General features: G+C 51.6%; 2 protein-coding genes across 2 annotated transcripts in view; one reads left to right on the top strand and one right to left on the bottom strand.

Moving 5' to 3' along the window:
* Positions 1-3,450: 3,450 nt before the first annotated feature.
* On the top strand, positions 3,451-10,932 carry RCVRN (recoverin). Its single transcript, XM_026005501.2, has 3 exons — positions 3,451-4,403; positions 7,916-8,027; positions 10,489-10,932. Exons 1-3 carry the CDS (start codon positions 4,023-4,025, stop codon positions 10,602-10,604), a joined length of 609 nt encoding a protein of 202 aa, XP_025861286.1. The 5' UTR covers positions 3,451-4,022; the 3' UTR covers positions 10,605-10,932.
* Positions 10,933-16,678: 5,746 nt separating this feature from the next.
* The window catches only part of GLP2R (glucagon like peptide 2 receptor), a 49,796-nt gene continuing 43,408 nt past the window's right edge, over positions 16,679-23,066 (bottom strand). Inside the window, exons 12-13 of the mRNA XM_026005686.2 lie at positions 19,419-19,460; positions 16,679-18,410 (exon numbers count right to left, since the gene is read on the bottom strand). Coding sequence (XP_025861471.2) covers positions 18,063-18,410; positions 19,419-19,460 — 390 coding nt within the window. The 3' untranslated portion in view covers positions 16,679-18,062. The remainder of the gene's footprint in view (positions 18,411-19,418; positions 19,461-23,066) is intronic.

Below are 23,066 nucleotides of genomic sequence, written 5' to 3'. Positions count from 1 at the left end.
TTATAAAGCGTTTTCAGGAAGTGAAAGGCTCTCTCATTCCCCCCCACCAACCCCGGCCCACCCCCGCCTCGCTCTGGCTCTGTGTGTACACTTGAGATGCTTAGATTCATCCCATGTAAAATAAACTGTCCAGAGACACTGGGTCCTGCTGGGTGACCCTCCTTCCTGGAGGGCTGTCACACTCTCCTTCGTATAAATGGTCTCAGTGATCCGTCTAGGCTCCCAGGGTTGGTGATAATCTTACGCCTCATGTCTTAGCAAAGGGCACCTGGGTGCAGATCCCCCCCTCAGATGGGTACCATGCTGCTGGACCCACAGCCCTGGCCCCTCCCGGCCCCCTCCCCTGGGGACTTCTATCCCTGTGGACAGAAAGGGCTCCTGGCTATTGTTTCTTTGCTCATCCATCCGTGCATGCAGTCATTATTGACCACCTGCTAGATGCCAGACACCCCTTCACGTCAATAAGTGAAATGGATAAAGAGCCCGGCCCTCCTGGACATGGCTTTCTAGCAGAGGGAGAGGCAAAAACAGTCAACAGAGTAACTAATCCAGCACGGGTGTGGAAGGTGTTCCGTGTTAGGGAGAAAGGACAGGGCAGGATACGAGGATTGGTAGTTTCAGGGATGACTCTGGGTAAGTTGCAATATTAAACAGGGCAGTTGGGGCAGCCTTATTGGGAAGGTGACATTTGGTCAAAGGCCAGGAGACCCCAGGCTGGGGGGGTGGGGTGGGGTGGGGGGAGCCCAGCAGGTTGCTGGGAGAATATTCTAGGCAGGAGATGGCCTGGTTATAGGTGGTGAGAATGGAAGAGGGACACCTGGGTTGGGGATGCTGTTGCCGGAATAGATGGACAGTGGGCGGGGGCAGCTTCTGCAGGGCCTTGTGCACCCCTGAAGGACTCTGACTTTCACGCTGCTGGAGGGGCGGCGAGGGGTCCAAGCCAAGGAGCGTGCGGCCTGACTTCACAGCTGTAGGACAGGCTGTAGGAATGTTGGAGACCAGGATGGAAGCAAGGAGGCAAGGAAGCTGGCCCGGGAGGGGCAGTGGGGCCTGCAGGAGGTGGTCACAGTGGAAGTTGAGGGGAGCAGTCAGGGTCTGGATGTGCTTTGAAGGCAGTGCCTACACGGTTCTTGACAGATGGGGTGGGGTGTGCCAGAGGGGCGCCGAGGATGACTCCAAGGACTTCAGTCCAAGCCACCAAAAGGGTGGACTGCCATGTGCTGCAACGAGAGGGCCAGGGGAGAAATATTCCTTCCCATCCTCTGCCACCCACACACCCCCTCTATACCCCCTTTCCCGGCCCAGTGCAGACTGGTGTGTGGGCTCCGGTTCCAGGCCAAGGGAAGAAGGGTCAGCCCGTCCTTTGTACCAGAGCAGGAGAAGGTAGGGGAGTGGGGGTGAGTGCTGGGGGCCACCCCCTCCCCCCCCACCCCGAGCTCCAGGCTTGGGGGCGCCACAGGGCCAGCCTCTACGAAGAGATCGCTTCTTTCAAGGAGTGGGGAGACACAAACTGAGGTCCTCTGGTTGGAGGGCAGGCCTTTGGGGTTCGAGCAGAGTTTATGGCCGCAACTCAGACTTAACAAATCCGTTCACAATACATCATCTCCAACAACTTGTTTGCCTAAGGAGCATAAGCATAAACTCTCCCTCTGATAGAAGATGTTTATGCAGGTTTTCAAACAAACCCCCAGGTCATGACTCCTCTCCTGGAAGCATCAACACAGCTGCCTGTGGTCCCATCCCAAGGCCGGGCCCCTCCTGGGCACAACCTGAGGAATGTGGGCCAGAGGTACCAGGCTGCTTCCCACCTAGGTCCAGTCCTTCATTCTTGCCCTCAGCCAGGGCGCAAGGGCCTCCGGGACTCTGGCTGCTTTCTGCATTAAGCCAGGGCCCTGTCTCCTTGCCCATTGGCTCTTCACCTACAGGGATGGAGCTTCTTGCCCACTGGCTCAGGCCTCCTTGAGAAATGAGTTGTTGTTAGGTGATGCAAAGACCCCAAATGGAGAGCCTGACCGACCAGGGCTTTCCTTCTGGCTTTGCTGCTTAGCAGCCCTGTGACCCAGGCAGGCTCCATTTCTTCCCTGTAACATCCACTTCCTCTCATCTGCAGGCTTGGTATGGTCAAGAGTGGCACCAGAAGGCACTTAAAAATATTTATTTATTTATTTATTTATTTATTTATTTATTTATTTAATTTTATTTACTTATTTGAGAGAGTGCATAGTGGAGTAAGGGCACAGGGAGAGAATCTCCAACAGACCCCACATTGATCCCAGAACCTGATGTAGAGTTCGATCCCACGACCCTGAGATCATGACCTGAGCCAAAACCAAGACCTGGATGTTTAACCTACTGAGCCACCCAGGTGCCCTGCCAGGAGGCACTTCTAATAACCTCCCACACCTGATTCTGAGACAAAGGGCAAAGCCTCTGACCCCACTTTCGTGGGCTGGGGTAGATAGGTTGGTTGGTTGGTTGGTTGGTTGGTTTGTTTCTGAGTGTGGTGACTGATTTATTTCCAACTGCTCTTGAGAACAAACACTTTGCTACAGGATAGTGAAAGTCTTGGGGAAAAAAAAAAGATCTTCTATTAAGAAATTATATGCTCTCACAAACTAATGAGAAAAAATAATAAGTACACACACACACACACACACACACACACATGCACACACTCCTAACATTTAGGCCTCCTGAGAAATACTCTGGAACCATAGGGGTCAGCACTGAAAAATCCAGAAACAATGGGCCATAATCCCATATGAACACATGCAAATGGCTTTGAACATGGGCAAACCCTTCCATGGGTGGCGCGGGCCTCACCACTCGGCACTGTCTCTGATTCACCCGTGTTGCTCACTCCCTCCACCTTCTGGCCCTCCAAGCAGTTTTGTATCCTTGTTGTAGATGAGTCACAAAAACTAACATATTGTGTGTGCCTGGCTCTCTTCTAAGTGCTTTGTACATATTAGCTCATTTTAGCCTCAAAATAACAATGAGGCAGACACTATTATTATGCCCATTCACTTGGAATATTCACAGGGGCCCCAAGCTGCCAGGCACCATTCTGGTGATGGAGAGGCGGCTGGGAACAAAACAGACAGAACCCCTGCCTCCAACGGAGCTTCCGTTCTGGTGCGGGGACACACAGCACATGGAGTAATTAAAAGTGAGTCGGAAGGGGTACTTATGAGGAAGAGACATAAAGTGGGGCGTGGGGGCACGGTGTGGTGTTGTAAACAGAGTGATCCATCCAGGCCTTGCTGAGGAGATGACATTTGAGGAAAGCCATGAAGGAGGTAAAGGACTAGGAGACCATTCTAGGCAGAGAGAGGTTAAGAAACATGCCTAGGGTCACACAGCCAGGAAGTCACAGAGCCAGGATTTGAACCTCAGGCTGGCTCTGGAGCCTGGCTTTTTTTTTTTTTTTTTAATTCAATTTGCCAGCATACAGTATAACAGCCAGTGCTCATCACATCACGTGCCCTCCTTAATGCCTGTCACCCAGGTACCCCCTCTCCCGACCCCTCCCCTTCTGCAACCCTCAGTTTGCTCTAAGAGCCTGCCTTTTCACGGCTGCAGCATAGAGTTCAATGCAAGATGCCATGCCTACCCCTGGCACCCTCAGAGTTTGGGGGAAAGAGAGGCCATGAGCACAGTGACTCCTGGAGAGCTGAAGTCAGGGAGGACCAGGGAGAGGCAAGGAGCAGCAGGAGAGGCCAAGGCTTTGGCTCTGAAGCTTCTGACCTCCTGTCCTGTCCTCCCCGAAGGCCAAGATGGATTGGCCACCTGCTGTCAGCTCTTTCTTTTAATCTGGAGGTGGGGGGGTAGTTCTTGGAGCCTACCCCATCCCCCGTCCCGGCCCCTCCTCCCTCCAAGTACTGGGGTGAACCAGCCACAAATCCTCTAATCCACCAGCACCTCCAGGTCAGTCTCCAGCTGCAGAAGACCACGTCGCTCGCCACCCACCCAGCCAGCCCAGCCAGCCAGCGCTGCCCGGCCGGGCCCAGGCGGCCTCACCCATGGGGAACAGCAAGAGCGGAGCCCTCTCCAAGGAGATCCTGGAGGAGCTGCAGCTGAACACCAAGTTCACAGAGGAGGAGCTGTGCAGCTGGTACCAGTCCTTCCTGAAGGAGTGCCCCAGTGGCCGCATCACCAAGCAGGAGTTTCAGAGCATCTACTCCAAGTTCTTCCCTGAGGCCGACCCCAAGGCCTATGCCCAGCATGTGTTCCGCAGCTTTGACGCCAACAGCGACGGCACCCTGGACTTCAAAGAGTATGTCATCGCCTTGCACATGACCTCGGCCGGCAAGACCAACCAGAAGCTTGAGTGGGCCTTCTCGCTCTACGATGTGGACGGCAACGGGGCCATCAGCAAGAGCGAAGTGCTGGAGATCGTCATGGTCAGTCTCGGCCTCCCCCGCACAGCGGGACTGGGCTCCCCTGGGTTCCTGGGTCCAGGGGGTTCAGGGGGTCGGAGGGGACGGTGTCCACAATCTGGGGTCCTGCTGCTGCTGCTGCTGCTCAAGGGGACGGGGCTGACCGTGTGGAGTGGGGATCCAGGCTGCGGAGCTCAGGGGCTCCAAGTGTGCGAGGAGGGGTCTCCAGTACATGGGTCACTTCCCAACAGCGTCTCTTCCTCCTAAAAAAGAATCTGGGTATTTTGTGTTAATTAAATTTTGTTTCCTTCCTTCTCTCTATTCCCTCCTTCCTTCCTTCTCTCCTTCCTTCCTATCTTCATTAAACCATCTTGCAAACCTTCAATAGTACCTATCCAGATTCTTCCACAGTTAGCTTTAAGTACATAACGTGTTTCAAATACAGAGTAGGGGATCCCTGGGTAGCTTACCAGTTTGGCATCTGCCTTTGGCCCAGGGTGTGATCCTGGAGACCCGGGATCAAGTCCCGCATCGGGCTCCCTGCATGGAGCCTGCTTCTCCCTCTGCCTGTGTCTCTGCCTCTCTCTCTATGTGTCTCTCATGAATGAATAAATAAAATCTTAAAAAAAAAAAAAAAAGAAAGAAAATACAGAGTAGAAGGAGGCCAGCTTTGGGGGTCATGAACTTTTGGGGGTTCCTGTCCTCTTAGTCTTTAGAGCCAGGGGTAGGCCACATCACCCCCGGGGGCCTCCGCTTTCTTACCTGCTGCCCTATGTTCTGGACTGAGCCTCTGCAGGGGCCTTGCTGGCCAGCACTTCTAAAACACACTCTCCCCCCACCCCACACTGGCCTGGCATCCTATCATTTGTTGCGAAGATTGCAGGGATCTTAAGAATACTTTCATTTAATAGGTAAGTAATTTGTAAACCCTAGAAATATATGCAGGAGACAATTGAAATTGCCTTTAATTCTATCATCTGGAGGGAGCTACTGTCAATGTATTAATGTATACAATCCCAGCCCTTTAAAAAAAAAGATTTAATTTATTTATTCATGAGAGACACAGAGAGAGAGGCAGAGACACAGGCAGAGGGAGAAGAAGGCTCCCTGTGGTCGAATGGTGTGGGACTCGATCCCAGGACCCCAGGGTCATGCCCTGAACCGAAGGTAAACACTCAACCCCTGAGCCACCCAGGCTTCCTACCATCCTAGTCCTTTATCTGTATATATATATTTAAAAATAATTTTAGAACTATGATATATAAGACGTTTTTCTCAGTCATTATTTTGTTACAATTTCCCTATCAAGAAATGGTTTCTTCAAAACCATTTTGAATGGCTGCTTAGAATTCTGTCTTATGGGACACCTGGGTGGCTCAGCAGTTGAGCATCTGCCTTCAGCTCAGGCTGTGACCCCGGGGTCCTGGGATAGAGTCCCACATCAGGCTCCCCAAAGGGAGCCTGCTTCTCCCTCTGTCTGTGTCTCTGCCTCTGTCTCGTGTCTCTCATGAATAAATAAATAAAACCTAAAAAAAAGAATTCCATCTTATGGAAAGGCCATAAAATTACCTAACCAGCCCTGTACTTTTGGAAAACTAAGATGTTTCTATTTTTTTTCTTATGATGGCATCTGTATTCCCCTTCACTTGGCATCTCTTCCTGGCATCTACTAATCCCCCAGCCCATTTCATTGCGTTATTCCCCTAATTCTGTTCCTGGTAAAAAGGAGAAGAATGTCTTTTGTAGTTTATCTCATTTTTTGGTGCATTTGTAATCCTGCTTGTGTTTGCATGGTTCTCCCCCTGATTCAGAGAGATCATAAACCAAGCAGCCAAGCAGGCAGCCTCTGGCAGCAGACCTGACTTACGCCTCACGTTAAGGGTGAGGACGTCCCTGGAATCCGGGCACTACCCACAGAGCGAGCTCCCCTGGCTTGGCAGGTGGCCTGGTGCAGGGAGCACAACCACCAACAGGACGTCAGGCCCAGCGGTGGCCTACAAGTTGGTGCTCCTTGAGGAAAAGGAAGAGGAAAGGAAAGAGGGAGAGGTAGGGGTAGTATCCACAGTATCCCCGGCTGAGGCAGTGCAAGCTGGTGCAGGGCTGCTCAGTTCACTAGATCACGTGGTCGCTGCCCCGGGAGTCCAAAGTTTCAGGATCTAATCCCAGTTACACTACTAACTAACTATGTGGCCTTGGAAAAACCTTGGGGCCCAGGGTAAGGACTGGATAGCTCCTTCTCTGAGGTCCTGACAGGCTGTCCTTGGAGTTAGAAACTGGGCGAGGGTTTAGCCCAGGGTTTAGCTGTGGGGTCGGTACGTGGTTCCCCAGGCTCAAGACTGAGATGGAACCCGGCACCCACAGTTGGGTTGCTGGGCACCCCCGGGCTCTGAATGCTGCTATCCAAGGCTGCTGCCCAGAGCTGCTGGGTTTGCTCCTCTTGCTATAGCATGTTGTTGCTAAAACTTCCCAGACCTTTTCGCCCTCCCTCCAGGCTAATGTCACAGGCATCACTGCCCCTGCCCGAGTGTGTGCAAGGTGCCCCCAACTCCACCCAACACGCCTGCCTGCACCCCTAGTCTGCCCCAACGCTGAGTGCATGGGCTGGAATGGGCTCGGGAGCCACTCAGGTGTCCACTCTGGCCTGGCTGGGCTGGACTTACCGAGCTGATGGGATCCTATAACCTGGAGCTGGCAGGGCACATTGAGACCACCTTGTCCCTCTCTGTTCTCCATCCCCTTGGATGCTTTCCAAGTGATAGAGTGCAAGGATGAAGGTTCTAGAACCAAACTGCCTGGTTAGAATCTCCATTTCTTCATCTGTAAAATGGGGCCAATGAAACCCACCTCATAAGGCCATTGTGGAGGTTACATGTAAAAGGGCATGTTATTACGCGTTCCAAGAACATTAGCCGTTGTCACCATAAGCCAACCCAGCTGGGCAACCAAGGTACCACAGGGACCCCAAAGAAGCCATTTGAGGTGGCTGCTGTGGGATTATCAGAAAGCTTTTGGGGTTGTTGTTTTTTTTTAAAGATTTTACTCATTTATTCATGAGACAGAGGCAGAGGCAGAAGGAGAAGCAAGCTCCCTGAGGGGAGCCCGATGAGGAATTCGATCTCAGGACCCCGGGATCATGACCTGAGCTGAAGGCAGATGCTTCACTGACTGAGCCACCCAGGCACCCAAGCTTTTTGTTTTTTATCTCATTTTAATTTTTTTAAAATAAAATGAAAGTATTGTTTCTACAGGGTCAGGAAATTCAACAGGTGTAGAGAAGGGGCGAAATAAGTGAAAGCCTTCTTTACCCCTTTACTACGTTCCCTGTCCCTTCTGAGGATCTAAAAAATACAGATTCCCCAACTCTGCTCCCCTGGGCAGGCTGGGGCCTGGGCATCTGTATTTTCACCTCTGCTGAAGGTGAAAATGCTTGCTGCTGGGGGGATATCTGGCCCTGGGCACGGGGGTGGGGGAGGGTCACCAGAGAGGGTCACCCCTGCTTCTCCTTCTGATGGGAACTTCCTCTTTATGTGCTGCAGGCTATTTTCAAAATGATCAGTCCCGAGGATGTGAAGCAACTTCCAGAGGATGAGAACACCCCAGAGAAACGAGCAGAGAAGATCTGGGGGTTCTTTGGAAAGAAAGATGATGGTGAATTCCTTCCCCCTTAAAAGTGTCTGGTTTTAGAGTCATGGGCTATTTCCTGGAGGCCCCAGCGAGATTGGTCTTCCTAGGGCCAAGGGGACCCCTCCTCATGGCATGCACTGCAGAGCTATCTGAGTCCCTGGGGGAGAGGGGGCTCCTCATCTTGGCATGCGCTGCAGGGATCTCTGCATCCCTGGGGGGCAGTAAGCAGACCAGTCAGCAGGGCCCAGCTCCGCTGTCCCCCTGGAGCAGATGCTGCTGGTGGGGACCAGTGCCACATCCCCCTTGCCCCTTGACTCCATCACCGCCGAGCTCCCTGGGGCAGGGGGAAGATCTGGATTCTGGAAGGCCAAGGAAGGAAAGGCACCTTAGAGCATCGTTAGCGTGGGGGGAAGAATGGCTAAGTCAGGACAGCCGCTCCTTAGCAGAGGGCGTACCCACTGCGGGGTTACGGGCTCTGCAAACCACTTTCTGTTTCAGCGGAAGTGCTCGCCTAGACACCTGGGTGCACCTTACTTGGTTCCTAAAATGCTTTCTGCACAGTGAGGACAGGGCAAAGCTTCAGCTCGGCCTGTGTCTGAAGGGGCGTCGAGTCCCAAGTCAGCAGGATCTCAGTTTACCTGCTTTTACCCCGGGGAGTTAGTTTGGGTTCCGACAGATGGAATTAGATTTAGATTGGGTTGGAATCGATTTATTGAGAACTGGCCTTCGAGGGAAAGGGAGGAGGGAGCTGGAGGAGCCTGGGGAGGCCCAGACTGCAGGGCAGCGGGGCCCCGAGCTGAGAGCCCAGGGCCGCTGAAGACTTGAGGCCGCAGCCCTGCTTTAGAAGGTTTTGGCAAAGCCAGGGGAGCCCACGGGAGCCCCTTCATCCACAGGCCGGCCAGCCTTGGTCCCTCCAATGCCCCTGCTCAGTCTTTGGCCACGAGCAGCCCTTGGAGATGTGGGGTCTCCCTGAAAACAGGGTGGCATTCCAGAACAGGGCAGCTGGTCTGCCGGTGTGTGATGCTCAGGCCAACGCAGGCAGCACTGCAGAGGGGCGGCGTGGGCATGGCTGCAAGCTGGGCAGGGAGCCCCCCGACATGTGGGGACCTGGCAAGTGGCTCCCCGTTCTTGTGGCTTCCAGCTGGTTACTGCCGCCTGGGGACCTGCAGCCCCGCGGGGCCTCCTCAGCTGATTCTCTAAGAGAGAAGCCGGCACTGGAGATTTTGAGAACCTGAAGGGCCTCACTTGGTGACATATGGTCCACGCACCTCTGCGCAGCCAGTGTGGGCTCCTTCTGTGGTCTCCGGGACAGGCCTGGGCAGGTCGGGAGGAGGGGCAGGTGCAGGGGGCCCCGGTGCCACCAATCTGCAGTCCAGGAAGAAGCCTGAGGAGCAAGAAGGTCATTGCCAAGGGGCCCGGATCCGGGGGAAAGCAGGCAAGGTAACTGGGCGAGCATTCATAGCAGGTGATGGTTCCCAGTGCCAGTCCTGTGCCCCGCTGACTTCGCAGTGAGCACCTCCTCAACTCTGCTGCGTGGGTGTAGTGGTCCCAGCCTCCATGTCTCCTCCCCTTCCGGCACCTGCTCTCCTCTTCCTCCTCCTCCTTCTTCGCGCCATGTGGCCCCTCCCCCACTGACCGCATCTGGGAGGACCAGACATCTCTCAGGTCTGCCAGGTGCTATGTCCCCCCGTTGTACTTGCTACCCTGAAAACCAACCCAGGTGAATGCCACAGTCATGGGAGGTGGTGGTGTTTGGAGGCCGAGATTTTCAGATGACCCCCTCCGGAGACAGCGCCTCACTCCACAATCAGGTTCTTGACCGTGGCAGTTTCAAGCTCAACCTGAGGCCGAGAAGGCAGCTGAGACTTTAAAACACAAATTTCACTACCCGGACCTGTGCAAGGACCCCATCCTGGATCTTCACCCGGGAGGGATTAAGGGTGTCAGAGAGGCGCAGAGCGCAGGCCACTGGAAATCTAGTTGGTTCAGCCAAGCTCGTTGAGCACCTGCTCGGTGCAGGCAGTGTGAGCATCACCATCTGCAGAGAGAAGCACCTGTCTCTTTCTGGAGTTATTTAGATGTGGGAGTGTCTCCGCATCAGACCAAGAGTTTCCTGGAACAGGAACTCTGTCTCATTCCTTTCTGAGCCACCCCCTTGCAGTGGCCTCAGCCCCAAGCACAGTGGCTCCAGCACAGAGGAGCTGTCAGCCCCCTGCTGGGAGGGAGGCAGAGAGACCTCACTAGGGGCCAGGCTCTCCTGGGGCTGGTCCTCTCATTAACCCTTTGCTGCTGGTTTGAGGGCAGGTCCAGGGATCCTGGGAAAGAGCTGGGTATCTGGGGGTGATGGGTTGTACCCTCAGGGGCACAGAAATTCAGTGTTTTCATAACAGATACCTCCACACGGGGCACGCTGGCCAGCACCAGCCTTGCTGTAACTTGGGACAGCCGAATCTGACTGCAGCCTTTCTTCTCCTCCCATGCACAGATAAACTTACAGAGGAGGAGTTCATCGAGGGGACCCTGGCCAATAAGGAAATTCTGAGACTGATCCAATTTGAGCCTCGAAAAGTGAAGGAAAAATTAAAAGAAAAGAAACCCTGATGTTGACTGCTTGGCCCTGCCCCCCCTCTCCCCCCGCACAGAAACCCCCACGTGAGCGTGCGCACATGCCCCAGGGGCCAAGGGGGCTTCCTTGGCCTTAGCATCCCTCCTCCTCTTCTACCCCCCACCTCTGGTCCCCTTGGCCCATGCCTCAGTGATAATCCCAGGATTAGGTCACAGGAGTCCTCAATATCACCCCCTACCCCGTGTAAGCTCCTTTGTGGGTTGCTGGGTAAGCAGGTTCCAATAAATGTGAGAGGAGCTGGGCACACAGCTGGGTCATTCTTGAGCTGGAAAGGGAAATGATTTCTGTCGACTGGGCCTCAGACACAAGGGTGCATGGCCCCTGCGGCCACAGGCTGGGGTGCTGGGCCTGGTGTGACAGGGAAGCAGGCTGCATGGGGGACTGTAACACTACAAGACACCATTCCAGGTGGTCAGGTGACCCTGGAGATGTGCCAAGTGCTGCCAGGGGGGCTGACTCCTCCAGAGGGTTGGGGAAGGTGTTCCCAGATAGAAACATTTCAGTTAAGGCCACATGGCCTGCAGGTGGGGGGTTGGGGGAGGATGGGGGTCAGGAAGCACGGGGTCCCAGAGGGCAGCCCCCTCAGAGACACTGAGGCAGAAATGAGAATGTCATGTTCCAGGACTGGAAAAGGCCAGGGTAGCCAGGGAGCCCGGGGAGGAGCCCAGGGAGGAGCCCTGGGAGGAGGGAGAGCTATCTGTGAGTTATGCCTAAAAGGTAGGCAGGGACCAGCATGCCAGGCTTTTCTGCAGTCCATGGAAAGATGGGGCTTCTCCGTGGGGTTTGAAGTAGGAGGGACTCATGTTTGTAAGAGAACCCTCTGGCCAGGAGAAATACGTCAGAGGGGCAGGACTAGGAGCTGGGAGCCTGGACATTATACTTTTACAGTCACCCCAGGAGCCCTCAGCAGAGGGGACCCGCCTGGAGAGAGTAGGACCGCTCTGGAGATAGCATCCTCCTCACTGGCTGCAGGGGGAGGAGGGATGACAGGAGTGGCTGGAATGGCAGAGACAGCAGCCAGGTTTGTGGCCTGGGTGCTGGGTGAATAGTGACGCCATCTACCACGATGAGAAGCTCAGGGAGGGTCCTTGTTCTCAGGGTTTCAGGAAATTATGACAACAAGTTCAAGCTGGATATGGTAAGAGAGGTGGGGGCCCTCATTTTGGAGATGAGGAGGAGGCCCAGAGACTGCAAGCAGCCTGCCCAGGGTCAACCAACTAATGAGCAAAGGCTGTCTGGGGCTACCCACTGGGCTACATTGCCTTGTCACGGTTCTGGGGCCTGGGACACCTTGGAACCCCACCAGCAGGGTCTTAATAGCCTTGTACTCATTGGGGAGGCTTATCTACTTTCTAGGCTTAAGCTCCAAAATGAGCTCAGAAAAATATATGGAGGTCCCAGACACTTGACTGACCTATATGCAACCCCCTGAGGCAGGGGAGCCTCCAATTGGGAGTCTTGGGGTGACCCCCCCCCCACCTCCACAGTGATAGAACAATCACCACTGCTGGAAAGCACTGCTCTTCATGGAGGGTGAGTCTGGGAGCAATCCTAACACTCAGTATAGAGCCATTCCTGGGAGCCAGGCATCCTGCCCCATGGTGTAGATGGGGACACTGAAGCCACAAAATAAGAACACGTTTGGCACTTGAACTAGAGGCCCTTTGATTATACTAGGCTGCCTCAAAAGCTTGGGCCTGGACATGACAGGACAGAGAATTCTGGTTTTGCATAGGATCAGAGCTGGAAGGGGGAGAGGCTCTACACAGGATGTGGTCCAGTGGTTCTTCAAGGAAGAGAGTCATCATTAGAATTACCTGCCCAAGACACCCCTCCAGGACCAGACTAGTGAGTCACTCAGAAGAGTCATCTCAGGGGGAGAAGAAGGATCTTGGGTTCAGCTCAAGGTAGCTCAGGGGTAGACCCAAAGGCCTCCAGTACTCTTTCCACCACCCTACACACTGCCCTACATGAGTGAACCCCATTTGTTGGGGAGTGAGGTTGAGGGCTTTTCTCTGGGGTTGGAGCATTCATGTCATTTGAATTTAAAGGCAGAGACACAAGGGGCACCTGGGTGGCTCAGTGGTTAAACATCTGCCTTTGGTTCAGGCCATGATCCTAGGGTCCTGGGATCGAGTCCCACCTTGGGTTCCCCGCAGGGAGCCTGCTTCTCCCTCTGCCTGTGTCTCTGCCTCACTCTCTGTGTCTTTCATGAATAAATATATAAAATTTTAAAATAAAGTAAAAGCAGAGACACCACATAATAACCTTGTTGATCTATGATTCAATGAAAGGCATAAAAGGGCCACTGGATCTTCTACGGCCAGTGGAGAGCTCAGTAGTGCTAACATAACTAGCACATCTTCTGTTACCTTGGGGCGGCAGGGCCACTTGGGCTGGGTCCTGCCCCGCTCTAGGGTTCTCTGTGGGAAAATGCTGAGAGAATCCGGAAGTGGTGCAAAGGCCAACTAGACTGAAGAGAAGAGAAGGAGGTGGAGGTGGTGTTGAGCTATGTCATCAAGACTCTTTCGGATGCAAGGGACAGAAAACCCAACACGGATTGCTGTGGCACAGATAGGAATTTATTGAGTCACGTAAAGGAAATCCCAGGAGTTTTGCTAGCTTTAGGTCTGGCTTAATCCAGGGGCTCCCACAATGCCTAGGGACTCCTCTCCTTCTCCTGGCCTTACTTTCTACTGTCATGGCTCCATTCTCAGGGAAGCTTTCCCTCCTGCTCTGGCAAGATGGGCACCAGCAGATACAGGCTTACTCTGCCATGGTTCCAATATCAGCAAAAAAGGGCTGGGGGGTGGCTTTCTGTTGAGAATCTCAGCCCAAGTCCCAGGACCATCTCTCATGGGCTCTTGGTTATATGCCCATCCCTAACCCAATATCTGGTGCCAGAGCGCTGTCCTGCTGGGATTGGCTGAGCAGAATTTGTCCCCAGCCTTGGGGCCGAGAGTGCAGCTGAGACAGCTCAGACGTCATGAACTGGGAGTGGGGAGATGTATAGTTCCCAAGAGGAAAATTTGGGTCCTATTAGTATAAGAGAAATAGATTGTTAAAAATAGATGTCCACTCTAGGGACCTTGGGGCGGGGGAGTCATTTCACATCTAAATTTCTGCTTCCTCACATACATGTAAACTAAGGGTTGGAAACGGGTCTTTTCAAGAGCAGTAATCCAAACTGCTCTCACAGGCTCCAGCCTCTTGTGTAGTGCCCCTTTGGTATGTCTTAGCATCTTCAGTGGTGTCCCTGACAGACTCGCCAGTAGGTCTCTCAATACCAGGTGCCATTGCTACATTAGATACCACCATTCTCACCTCAACCAAGGCTATAGAACTTTAAAAAAAAATTATACATATTATTTATTTATTTATTCATAAGAGACACACAGAGAGAGAAGCAGAGACACAGGCAGAGGGAGGAGCAGGCTCCCTGCAGGGAGCCTGGTGTGGGACTCGATTCCAGGTCTCCGGGATCACACCCTGGGCCAAAGGCAGATGCTAAACTGCTGAGCTACCCAGGGATCCCCTACTCTGTATTTGAAACATGTTATGTACTTAAAGCTAACTGTGGAAGAATCTAGATAGGTACTGTTGAAGGTTTGCAAGATGGTTTAATGAAGATGGAAGGAAGGAAGGAAGGAAGGAAGGAAGGAAGGAAGGAAGGAAGGAAGGAAGGAAGGAAGGAGAGAAGGAAGGAAGGAGGGAATAGAGGAGATCATGATCTGAGCCAAAGGCAGATGCTCAACCACTGAGCCACCCAGATGCCTCGAGGCTACAGTACTTCTGATATACATACCCAAGCTATGCACTGAGCTGCTGGTGAGCCTTCTGGGTTAATATTTGTGGCATAGGGCCACAGGGAGTGGCATGTGTCACGGAAACAGCTCTTGTCACTGCCTCCTGGCAACAGCTCTCTTGAATGTGATTTGTGGCTTCCCTTTGTACACCAGGGCTCAGGCCTTGTCCATGGAGCCAGATGGGGACACAGACACCCTATTTCCCACTCCACCTCCATTTCTGTTGCTTGGAGGCCACACAAATTTATCAGATGAGCTCAGGTAGGTGTGTGTGTCTCAACTGAGGCCCTAGCTGGGATCCTACCCTTCAAAAAACAAAATAAAACAGCTCCACAAAACTGAGCCAACCACACTTAACATCAATTATTACTCAGAGTTGTGAGAATCAGTCAAGTCTGTTCTTAACGAAGAATTTCTAAGCTGTACATGTCACAGACAGAAGGCTTATTTATTTGGACTTTAGCAGAGCATAGTGAGTTTTGGAGGGGAGGTGTCACTTGATACCTTTTCCATGTCTTCGACCTTGGTGACATATGAAAGCCAGGCAGGTGGCTATGGCCCCCAAAGCACAGGCAATAGAAGAAAATAAACAGATAAACCAGACTTTATCATGACCAGAAGCATCTGTCCGTCAAGGGACACCATCAAGAGGGTGAAAAGACAGCCTACAGAAGAAAAGGAAATATTTGCAAATTATATATCTGGTAAAGCCTTAAAATCCAGAACATACAAAGAAATTCAACAACTCAACAACAACTACAACAAAAAACCAAAAACCCATACAGCCTCATTTTTAAAAATGGGCGAAGGGCTTGAATAGGATTTCTCCAGAGAAGATATGCCAATGTCCATAATCACATGAAAAGGTGCTCAACATCTTTAGTCACCACAGAAATGCAAGTTAAAACTACCCTAGCTACCATGTCATACCCATCAGGATGGCGATGATCAAAAAAGTAGAAAGTAAGTGTTGGCCAGGACTGGATAGATTGGAACCCTTGTGCATGGCCGGTGGAATACAAAATGGCACAGCTGCTGTGGAGGATGGCTTGGTGGTTCCTCAAGATATTAAACAGAAGGACCTTAGGACTCAGCTGTTCTCCTCCAAGGCGTCTACTCAAAGAATTGAAAATAGGGACTCAAACAGAATCCTCTGCACACCCAAACCCACAGCGGCATTTTTCACAGTAGCCAAAATGGGGAAGCAACCCAGTGTCCATCACATGGTGAATGGAATAAAATATTTCATCCACACAGTGGAATGTTATTCTGCTGTGAAAAGGAAGGAGGTTCTAGTATATGCTACAAGATAGATGAACCTCGAGAGCAGTGTGTTGAGATAAGCCAGTCACAAAAGGACAAATATGGTGAGATTCCACTTATGTAATGTACCTAGAGCCATCACATACTGAGACAGGGTGTAGAATGGTGGTAACCAGGGGCTGGGCCTAGGAGATACAGGGTTAGTGTTTTTTTTTTTTTTTTAAGATTTTATTTATTTATTCATGAAACACATAGAGAAAGAGGCAGAGACACAGGCAGAGAGAGAAGCAGGCTCCCTTTGGGGAACCCAGGTGCAGGACTTGATCCCAGGACTCTGGGATCACAACCTGAACCAAAGACAGCTGCTCAACCACTGAGCCTCCCAGGCATCCCATGGGATTAGTGTTTAATGGGGATAGAGTTTCAGTTAGGAAGGTGAGAAAGTTCTGGAGATGGTTGGACAACGGTATGAATGCACTTGATGCCACTGATTTATAGACTTAAAAGTGGTTAACATGGTAAATTTTATGTTCATATATTTTACCACATTTAGAAAAGTTAAAAAAAGAACAAAATCACTCAAGAATTTCTAAAAATACCCATGTCCAGGCTCATTTACACCAATTCCATCAGAATCTCTGGGTCATGGCTAGCCATCAGTGTTTCCAAGCAAGTTCCTCAGGTGATTGTCAGGCCAGGATTGAGACCCACTAAGCCAGATCTTCAAAGCACCAAGAGAGTGAACAATCTAGGGGTTGGTCTAGATGAGGGGAGACACTTGCCTCCCACCCTTTTGGCCTCTGACCTCTGTCCCCTCCTGCCTTCTCCATCCCCTCCTCTGGGTCCCCAAGGAGGCTCAATGCCACAGCCCTTTCCTTCACATCTATCCAGGAACTGTGCTCCAGATTCTCAGGACACAAGAGACCTTCAGCACCCAGTAAGAAACACGTGTCAAAGAATTGACCTGATACAGACTCAATTAAATAAACTTGTTATTTTAATTGTTAAGGAGACAAGAGCAAGCGGGGTGTGTGTATGTGTGTGTGTGTGCACGTGTCACCCCATTTGGGGAGTGACGAGGCAGGGAGGACATATTTACAGATGCTTTGAGAAAAAAATAAACTTCCTTCTCCTATTCAAGGTCGGGTCCTGGGTCACTGATCCCCAACAGCATCCAATGCTTCCAAAGACATCTCTGTCCCATGTCATCGACGAGTGTATACTGGGGACCTAGTCTGAACCTGCTGTGCTGGGTGCAGGCTAGGAACACAGCAGGGCCCCAGCTCCCTAGAAGCTAACAGACCTGAGCAGGGAAGGCAGGGATATTTAGAGCAGGGAGAAATTAGAAGGACGTATACTTTTAATGATTGAGCTATGTATGATCTGGACACCAAAAAAATAAACCTTCGCTTTGTTATGCACTTGCCCAGTGCCTCTGCTCCAGTTTCTCCTCTTGGCAAGCAGACCCGGGACTCCAGGGGGGAGGGCGGAAACATGGAATCAGCAAGATAAATAATATTTTAGGTGCAATTGTTTAAAAATAGAAATTCACGCCCCAAAATCCGTGACAGGCAAAATACCAATGTTTTCAATAAAGTCAGGATCAGAATCTGCATTTAGATGAGCTGGTCTCTCGCTGGTCTCACCCTCATCCTGGCGCTGTGCTAATAAAAAGTTATCTTTAGAAATGGCCCATCTGCGGAAGCTTGCGGATTTTTTTAATGTTGTGTTAAAATATTACTTATCTTGAAGATTTTTTTTCCAGTGCTGTCTTAAATCTTGCACCCAAGCCGGGTTCCTCACCTACCTCACCCTAGTCCCCACCCTGCTGGCAGAGTGTCTTTGACAACGGAGCTGCTAGGCAAAATAGTGGCCTTGCAATGTCATTTGAATTGCGGATCACGTATACCCCGTGGGATACACTTACACGAGAAGATTATTCGTGGATCTGAAATGCAAATCGAATTGAGCACTATGTGTTTTAACTACTAAATCTTGATGACTGCCCTACCGGTGCTCCCACTAGTGTAAGGCTGTATTTCTCTCATCCCATGGCAACGTACCCGCCCAAATACACATGCATTTCTGCACACTCCAAAGCGACACTCTTGGCCATTAACGTGTGTTCCCCTAGAATCTTCCTCCTGTGGTTTTCTTCCAGCGCCCTGCTGTATTGCTTTAGTCACTGAGCCCGACCCTAATGGCCCGGGGCCTTGCTCAGCCTTTAGGGCATCCTCCACACTGGGTCTGAGCATCAGAGACCTGGACATGAACTTCACGCCAAAATGGGCGCGGTGCATGGGGAGACCCCGAGGGCTCTGTGCACATGCCACTTCCTTTCTCCCCGGGCGGTGGGCCTCCAGCCTAGATCTCACTCTCTTCCAGAATCTCCTCCATGGTATGGGTCAGGGTGAAGTCCCCGTCGCTGCTCTCGGACAGGCTGCTGCCCCGGGGCCAGGCTGCGTGTCCCCGTGGGGGCCGGGGGCCCAGTCCCCCCAGGCCATGCATTGCCAGGTGCAGGAGCTGTCCATGGTTGTTGCCACCGCCCAGCGAGGGCTGCAGCTTCTCCCGTGTCCTCGTGCGGCCTGCCTGGGACAGCTTCTTGGGACATTTTCCCAGGAACCGGAAGTCTTTCTGCAGGACCCAGGCACTGCAGCCCGAGTGGCGGGCCAGCAAGAAGCGGACCCAGTGCTTCCGCAGCTCAGCCTTCACCTGCGGGGGATAAGAGGGCGGGTTACTGTTCCCGAGTCACCTGGCCGTGTGTGTGTGTGTGTGTGTGTGTGTGTGTGTGTGTGTGTGTGTCCTATCAGCAATCACTCACTGCACGGCTCCCATGTGCCACCCCCGGGAAACTTACCTTCTAACTGTGGAGATGCACAGAGAGGAGTAAACAAGCCTATGTGTGCACAGCGCATGGTAGTGACACCATGTGGCTACTGAGCAGGACAGTGAGGCGAGGAGACAAAAATTTGAGATATAAGTATTCCAGAAAGGACTGTGTAGAGGTGGCATATGACACCTGCCTGGTGGACAAGGAGCCCCCCCGCCCTGTAGGAAGACAGAGGTGACAGCAGGAGGGAGCAGGAGGGAAGTGGGTTTTGCTGTCCAGGAGCTTACATTCTGGGGGGTGAAAGAGGGCCTGGAGATGCCACCAGTTCCTAAAGCCAGGAGGAAACCGCCTGCCCTCCCCCTTTCAAGCCTCTTTCCAGGGAGCAGAGAACTGGTAGTGATGATGATGATGATGATGATGATGATGATGAAAATCACCATAGTTACCAGGAACCCAGAAAGCTCAGAGCCACACAATAATAACCAGGGGCCGCTATTATAATCATTTTACAGATCAGGAAACTGAGGGCGAAAGAGCTCTAGGAACCCGATGCACTCAGACCTGCTAAGTGGATGAGTCACAGCCAGAATCCCGATTTTTGGACTCCAAAGTTCAAGCAGGTTCCCTCTGTCACATTTAATGAATGCTCCCTGAGTGTCCCCAGCAGGGCCAGAGCGGGGATGTGAGCCTCTTCCGTGCATCCCGACACCATCTCCCATTCCTCTGGACTTCCCCCTGCTCGCCCTACTGGGTGCTCACAGTATGCATTTGCCCTGGGTACATGCTGGTCACTGCACCATGTCCCCCATCACACAACCAGAAACCTGTGGGCGCTACAGGACGCCAGCCCCAGCCTCACCAGAACCCGAACAGCAGCTTCGGAGACGTACCTCTCCATTGGCAAAGCAGTACTGCAAGGCCACGAGTAATCCCTGCAAGCAAAGGAAGATATGACATGAGGTTTGCCTTAGGAGAAGATGTGTCTGGGAGTGGCCTGGAGAATCCAAGCCCCCCCTCACCCCCCGCATCCGGGAAGCCCCCAGAAGAGTCAGGTGACTACATTGCCAGCGTTAACTGGAGTTGGCCATACTGGTCACATTAGCTTGGATTTCACTGGGATCTCTTCTGACTTTGACCTCCACCACCCGTATCAGCCCAGGTATGTGCTTAGATGCCTACAGGTTAATGATGAATAAATCCTAAATACTTTGTGTTATTCATTCAATTATACAAATATTGTACAAGACCGCTGTCCCATTTCTACTTGTTCATGGTGAGCATTGCTAATTTTTTTTTGGCCTCAATTTTATTCTTTCCCTTTGGGAACTGATGCTGCCCTACTCTCTGGGCTTCTGGCAGGGTTGTCGATCATGGTCCCCATGTTCTAGGATGGCCATCACCACAATAATCAGCCCAAATGGTCAGGGGACCCAAGCAGGGCTGATGTGAATTCTTTTGCCTAGGAATGGAGGAAGGGTTGCACTCTCTTCCCTGTGTTTGCCAACTTTATGGTCAAAGTCAGCCCAGAGATACCCATGGGTGTCTTCCCAGCTGCAGGGAGTCAGCTTGTCTGAGGATGAAGCCAAGAGAGAGAAAAGCTGATGAAGCCAAGGTAAGAGACAAGATTTCCAATCTCGTATGCATACCTGGATCCACCAATGCCTGATCCTGAAGTTTTCATTTATGTGACATAATAAATAACCCCTTCTTGAGTCAACATTTCTTTTGAAAAGATAGATGATTCCATGCCCATCGTTTCTCATCACATGTAGATTAAAATTTAAAAATCTCCTAACCACAGAAGGCACCTGGGCTCTGTTTCTGTGTCGCTGACTTTATCCACTTCTTGTTACCCGCTTGCCCTCAGCCACTCCATTCCAGCCACACTGGCTTCCTCCAGCATCCCAAGCTGAGGTACTAGTTACCTGTCACTGTATAACTCAGTGGATCAAAACAGTCAAGATTTACCGTCTCACACAACTTTCTACGGGCCAAGAATCCAATGGTGGCTTAGCTGGGTATTTTGGTTCAGGGTCATCCTTCAGGTTGCAGACAAGATGTTGGCTGGGACTTCAGTGTTCTGAAGGCTTGACTTGCTTCCAAGATGGCTCACATGCCTGCCAAGTTGATGTTGGTTGGTGGTAGGAGGTGCTGGTCTCTGCCACAGAGCTGTGTGAGTGTCCTTGTGACAAGGGAGCTGGCTCCCCGACCTGTCCCGAGTGGGTGACCCAAGGGAGCCAGGCAGAAGCTACAACCTCTTGATGACCTGGCCTCAAAAGCCACATTCCTTCATGTCCACAGTACCTTAGCAGTCATGCAGATCAACCCTATTCCTTGTGAGAGGAGACTCTGTGGGGCCGTGAATACCAGGAGGCAAAGATCCTTGGTGGCTATATTGGACACTAACTAGCACAACTCATTGCTTATTGAGGTCCCTTCATGCTTTCTGTCTTCTGGACCATTCTTCTCTCAAATCTCTGCCTAACTGGCTTCTCAAAATTCAGCTCTCAGCTCAAATATCTATAAAAGAGAGAGATCTTACCCGACCGCTCAATTTTTGGTAGCCTCTCCAGTCACCGTGAGCTGTGAGCTCTCTGATTATATTCTTTGCAGCCCCAGAATTATGTTGTTATTACTGGGCAACTTGGTTCTTAACTGTCCCTCCCTGCCCCCACTCAGCAAGGCTGGCGTCTTTATCTAGTCTTTTCACTACCAGACACCCAGAACCAAAAACAAATGCCTGGCACGTGAGAGGAGCTCAACCCTTTCTGTAAAAGGAATATGTGAGTGAGTGAGTTGGGTTTCTGTTACTAACAACACAAGAGCTTCGCCTTGTACAATGCACAATGATTTCTAAAACACAACAGGACGGTCTCCGTTCTGTTGTCTTCCTTGTCATTTATGAAGCATTGTGGGCACCAAGGGTCCCAGTGGAAACGACAGGCCACCTTTACGTGGCATTTCCATTTCCAAAGCACCTGTGTTGGGGAAGTTTCTGGAGAGGGATACCCATCTTGATGTCGGAAGATTTTTCTGGATTCACTGCCTGACTGCCAGGAAGTCTGGGATCAAAGCTGTTGTAGCTTGTGACTGTCTTCCGGCATTTGCTGACTCTAATGCTTCCTGATGTGATATCCAGCTATGCTAACCTGCATTCCATGGCCTCCCCAGTCATGTTAGCATCTGTGGCACCTGGGCTGTGTGTCTAAAGTACTAGAGCTCCATACATGTGCAGGACTCAAGTGCCTGAGTGTTTGTAGGGGGGAGGGGAACAGCGTAAAATGGCAGGACTCACAAGGGAAGGACACGTTTCTGACTGAAGAGTGAAGGTCAGAGTGCAGACCGACTCTCCCATCTCTCTTGATAATATTTCTCTCACCCCCTGCAGCTGGCAAGGGAGGTTTGGTACTGGGAAAGGAGCTGATATTATAAAGTGATTATAACATGTTGCCCCGGGGGAAGAATTTTATGGTCTTCCTTATGGAGGCTTAGAGATTTGGCGTGCTGGCTATCTTGATATCAGTCATGTGTTTGGATTCTGCTCACCAGTGTGGGATTTTCTTTCTCCATGCACCCTTTATTCCATGGGGATAGCTCCTAAACAGGGGCATGGTGGTACCAGTTTATCACTGCCACACACACACACAGTCTCATTGGGGGTTCCTAGTTGCCCCATACAGTGGCAGGGAGATTATGCATGCCCTTGAGCATATGATATTAGAAGAGGTAGCTTTCTCTTGTCGCAATCCTCACGAATGAGTTAGCTAAAATAGGATTCCACATCACACACATGTCTTTCACTTCTTTGGGTTCTTGACTGACTGTTTTCAGAGGCTCCTGGAGTCCGGTTAACTCTCATTCTAGATAAAATGAGTGTGAAGGGAGTGGTCCCACAGAACACATGGCGCTCACTTCCTATGCCACCACCACTTGGTGACAAGTCTCTCCAAAGATCCCTTGATGGTGAAATTCTCTATGAAATAAGCTCTTGGAAGAGTGAAGGAGCCTCCAAGCAGCAAGGAAAAGCCTCTGTTGGGCCCATGACAGTTCCTGCTAATGCACTAAAATATGACCCACCGGATGTGCCCCCATACATCTGCTCACTCATGCTGTCACCTCTGCCTAGGAGGATGGAGGGGAGTAGTGCAGGGGTACCCAGAAGTACTCTGTCCATGCACAGGCCCTGTCAGTGTGTTTCCTGGCTCAGTTTGCACAGGAAACACAGGATCCTCATGTTTCTTACTGATGCATGGCAGCAGGCAGAGCTCCAGTTGCAGGACCAAAGGATCCAGTGAGGTGGTGAGTCCCCAGAAATGGCCCCAAGGATCTCTCCTTTCCCTATAGGCATACGTTACTCCTCACATGAAGTGGTGGACCATGTTTCCCCTCCCCTTGAATCTGTGACTCCTGTACAATGTGGTGGAAGTAACCTTCTGGGACTTCCGAGCCTATACGTTAAGAAATCTTGGAAGTTTCTACCTTCTCCCTCTTAGAACATTTGCTCTGGGGATGCTCTGGGAGTCCAGCACCAGGCCCAA

This window comes from Vulpes vulpes, chromosome 12 (assembly GCF_048418805.1).
Source record: "Vulpes vulpes isolate BD-2025 chromosome 12, VulVul3, whole genome shotgun sequence".
Lineage (NCBI taxonomy): Eukaryota > Metazoa > Chordata > Mammalia > Carnivora > Canidae > Vulpes > Vulpes vulpes.
Note: the sequence above shows the minus strand (reverse complement) of the source record. Positions and strands in the feature narration are given on the sequence as shown.

Bases quoted from the DNA above. Each gene is read 5' to 3' on its own strand.
- RCVRN (XM_026005501.2), top strand. From the start codon at position 4,023: ATGGGGAACAGCAAGAGCGGAGCCCTCTCCAAGGAGATCCTGGAGGAG. The intron at 4,404-7,915 runs GTCAGTCTCGGC...TATGTGCTGCAG, and splicing joins AAGTGCTGGAGATCGTCATG to GCTATTTTCAAAATGATCAG. The intron at 8,028-10,488 runs GTGAATTCCTTC...TCCCATGCACAG, and splicing joins CTTTGGAAAGAAAGATGATG to ATAAACTTACAGAGGAGGAG.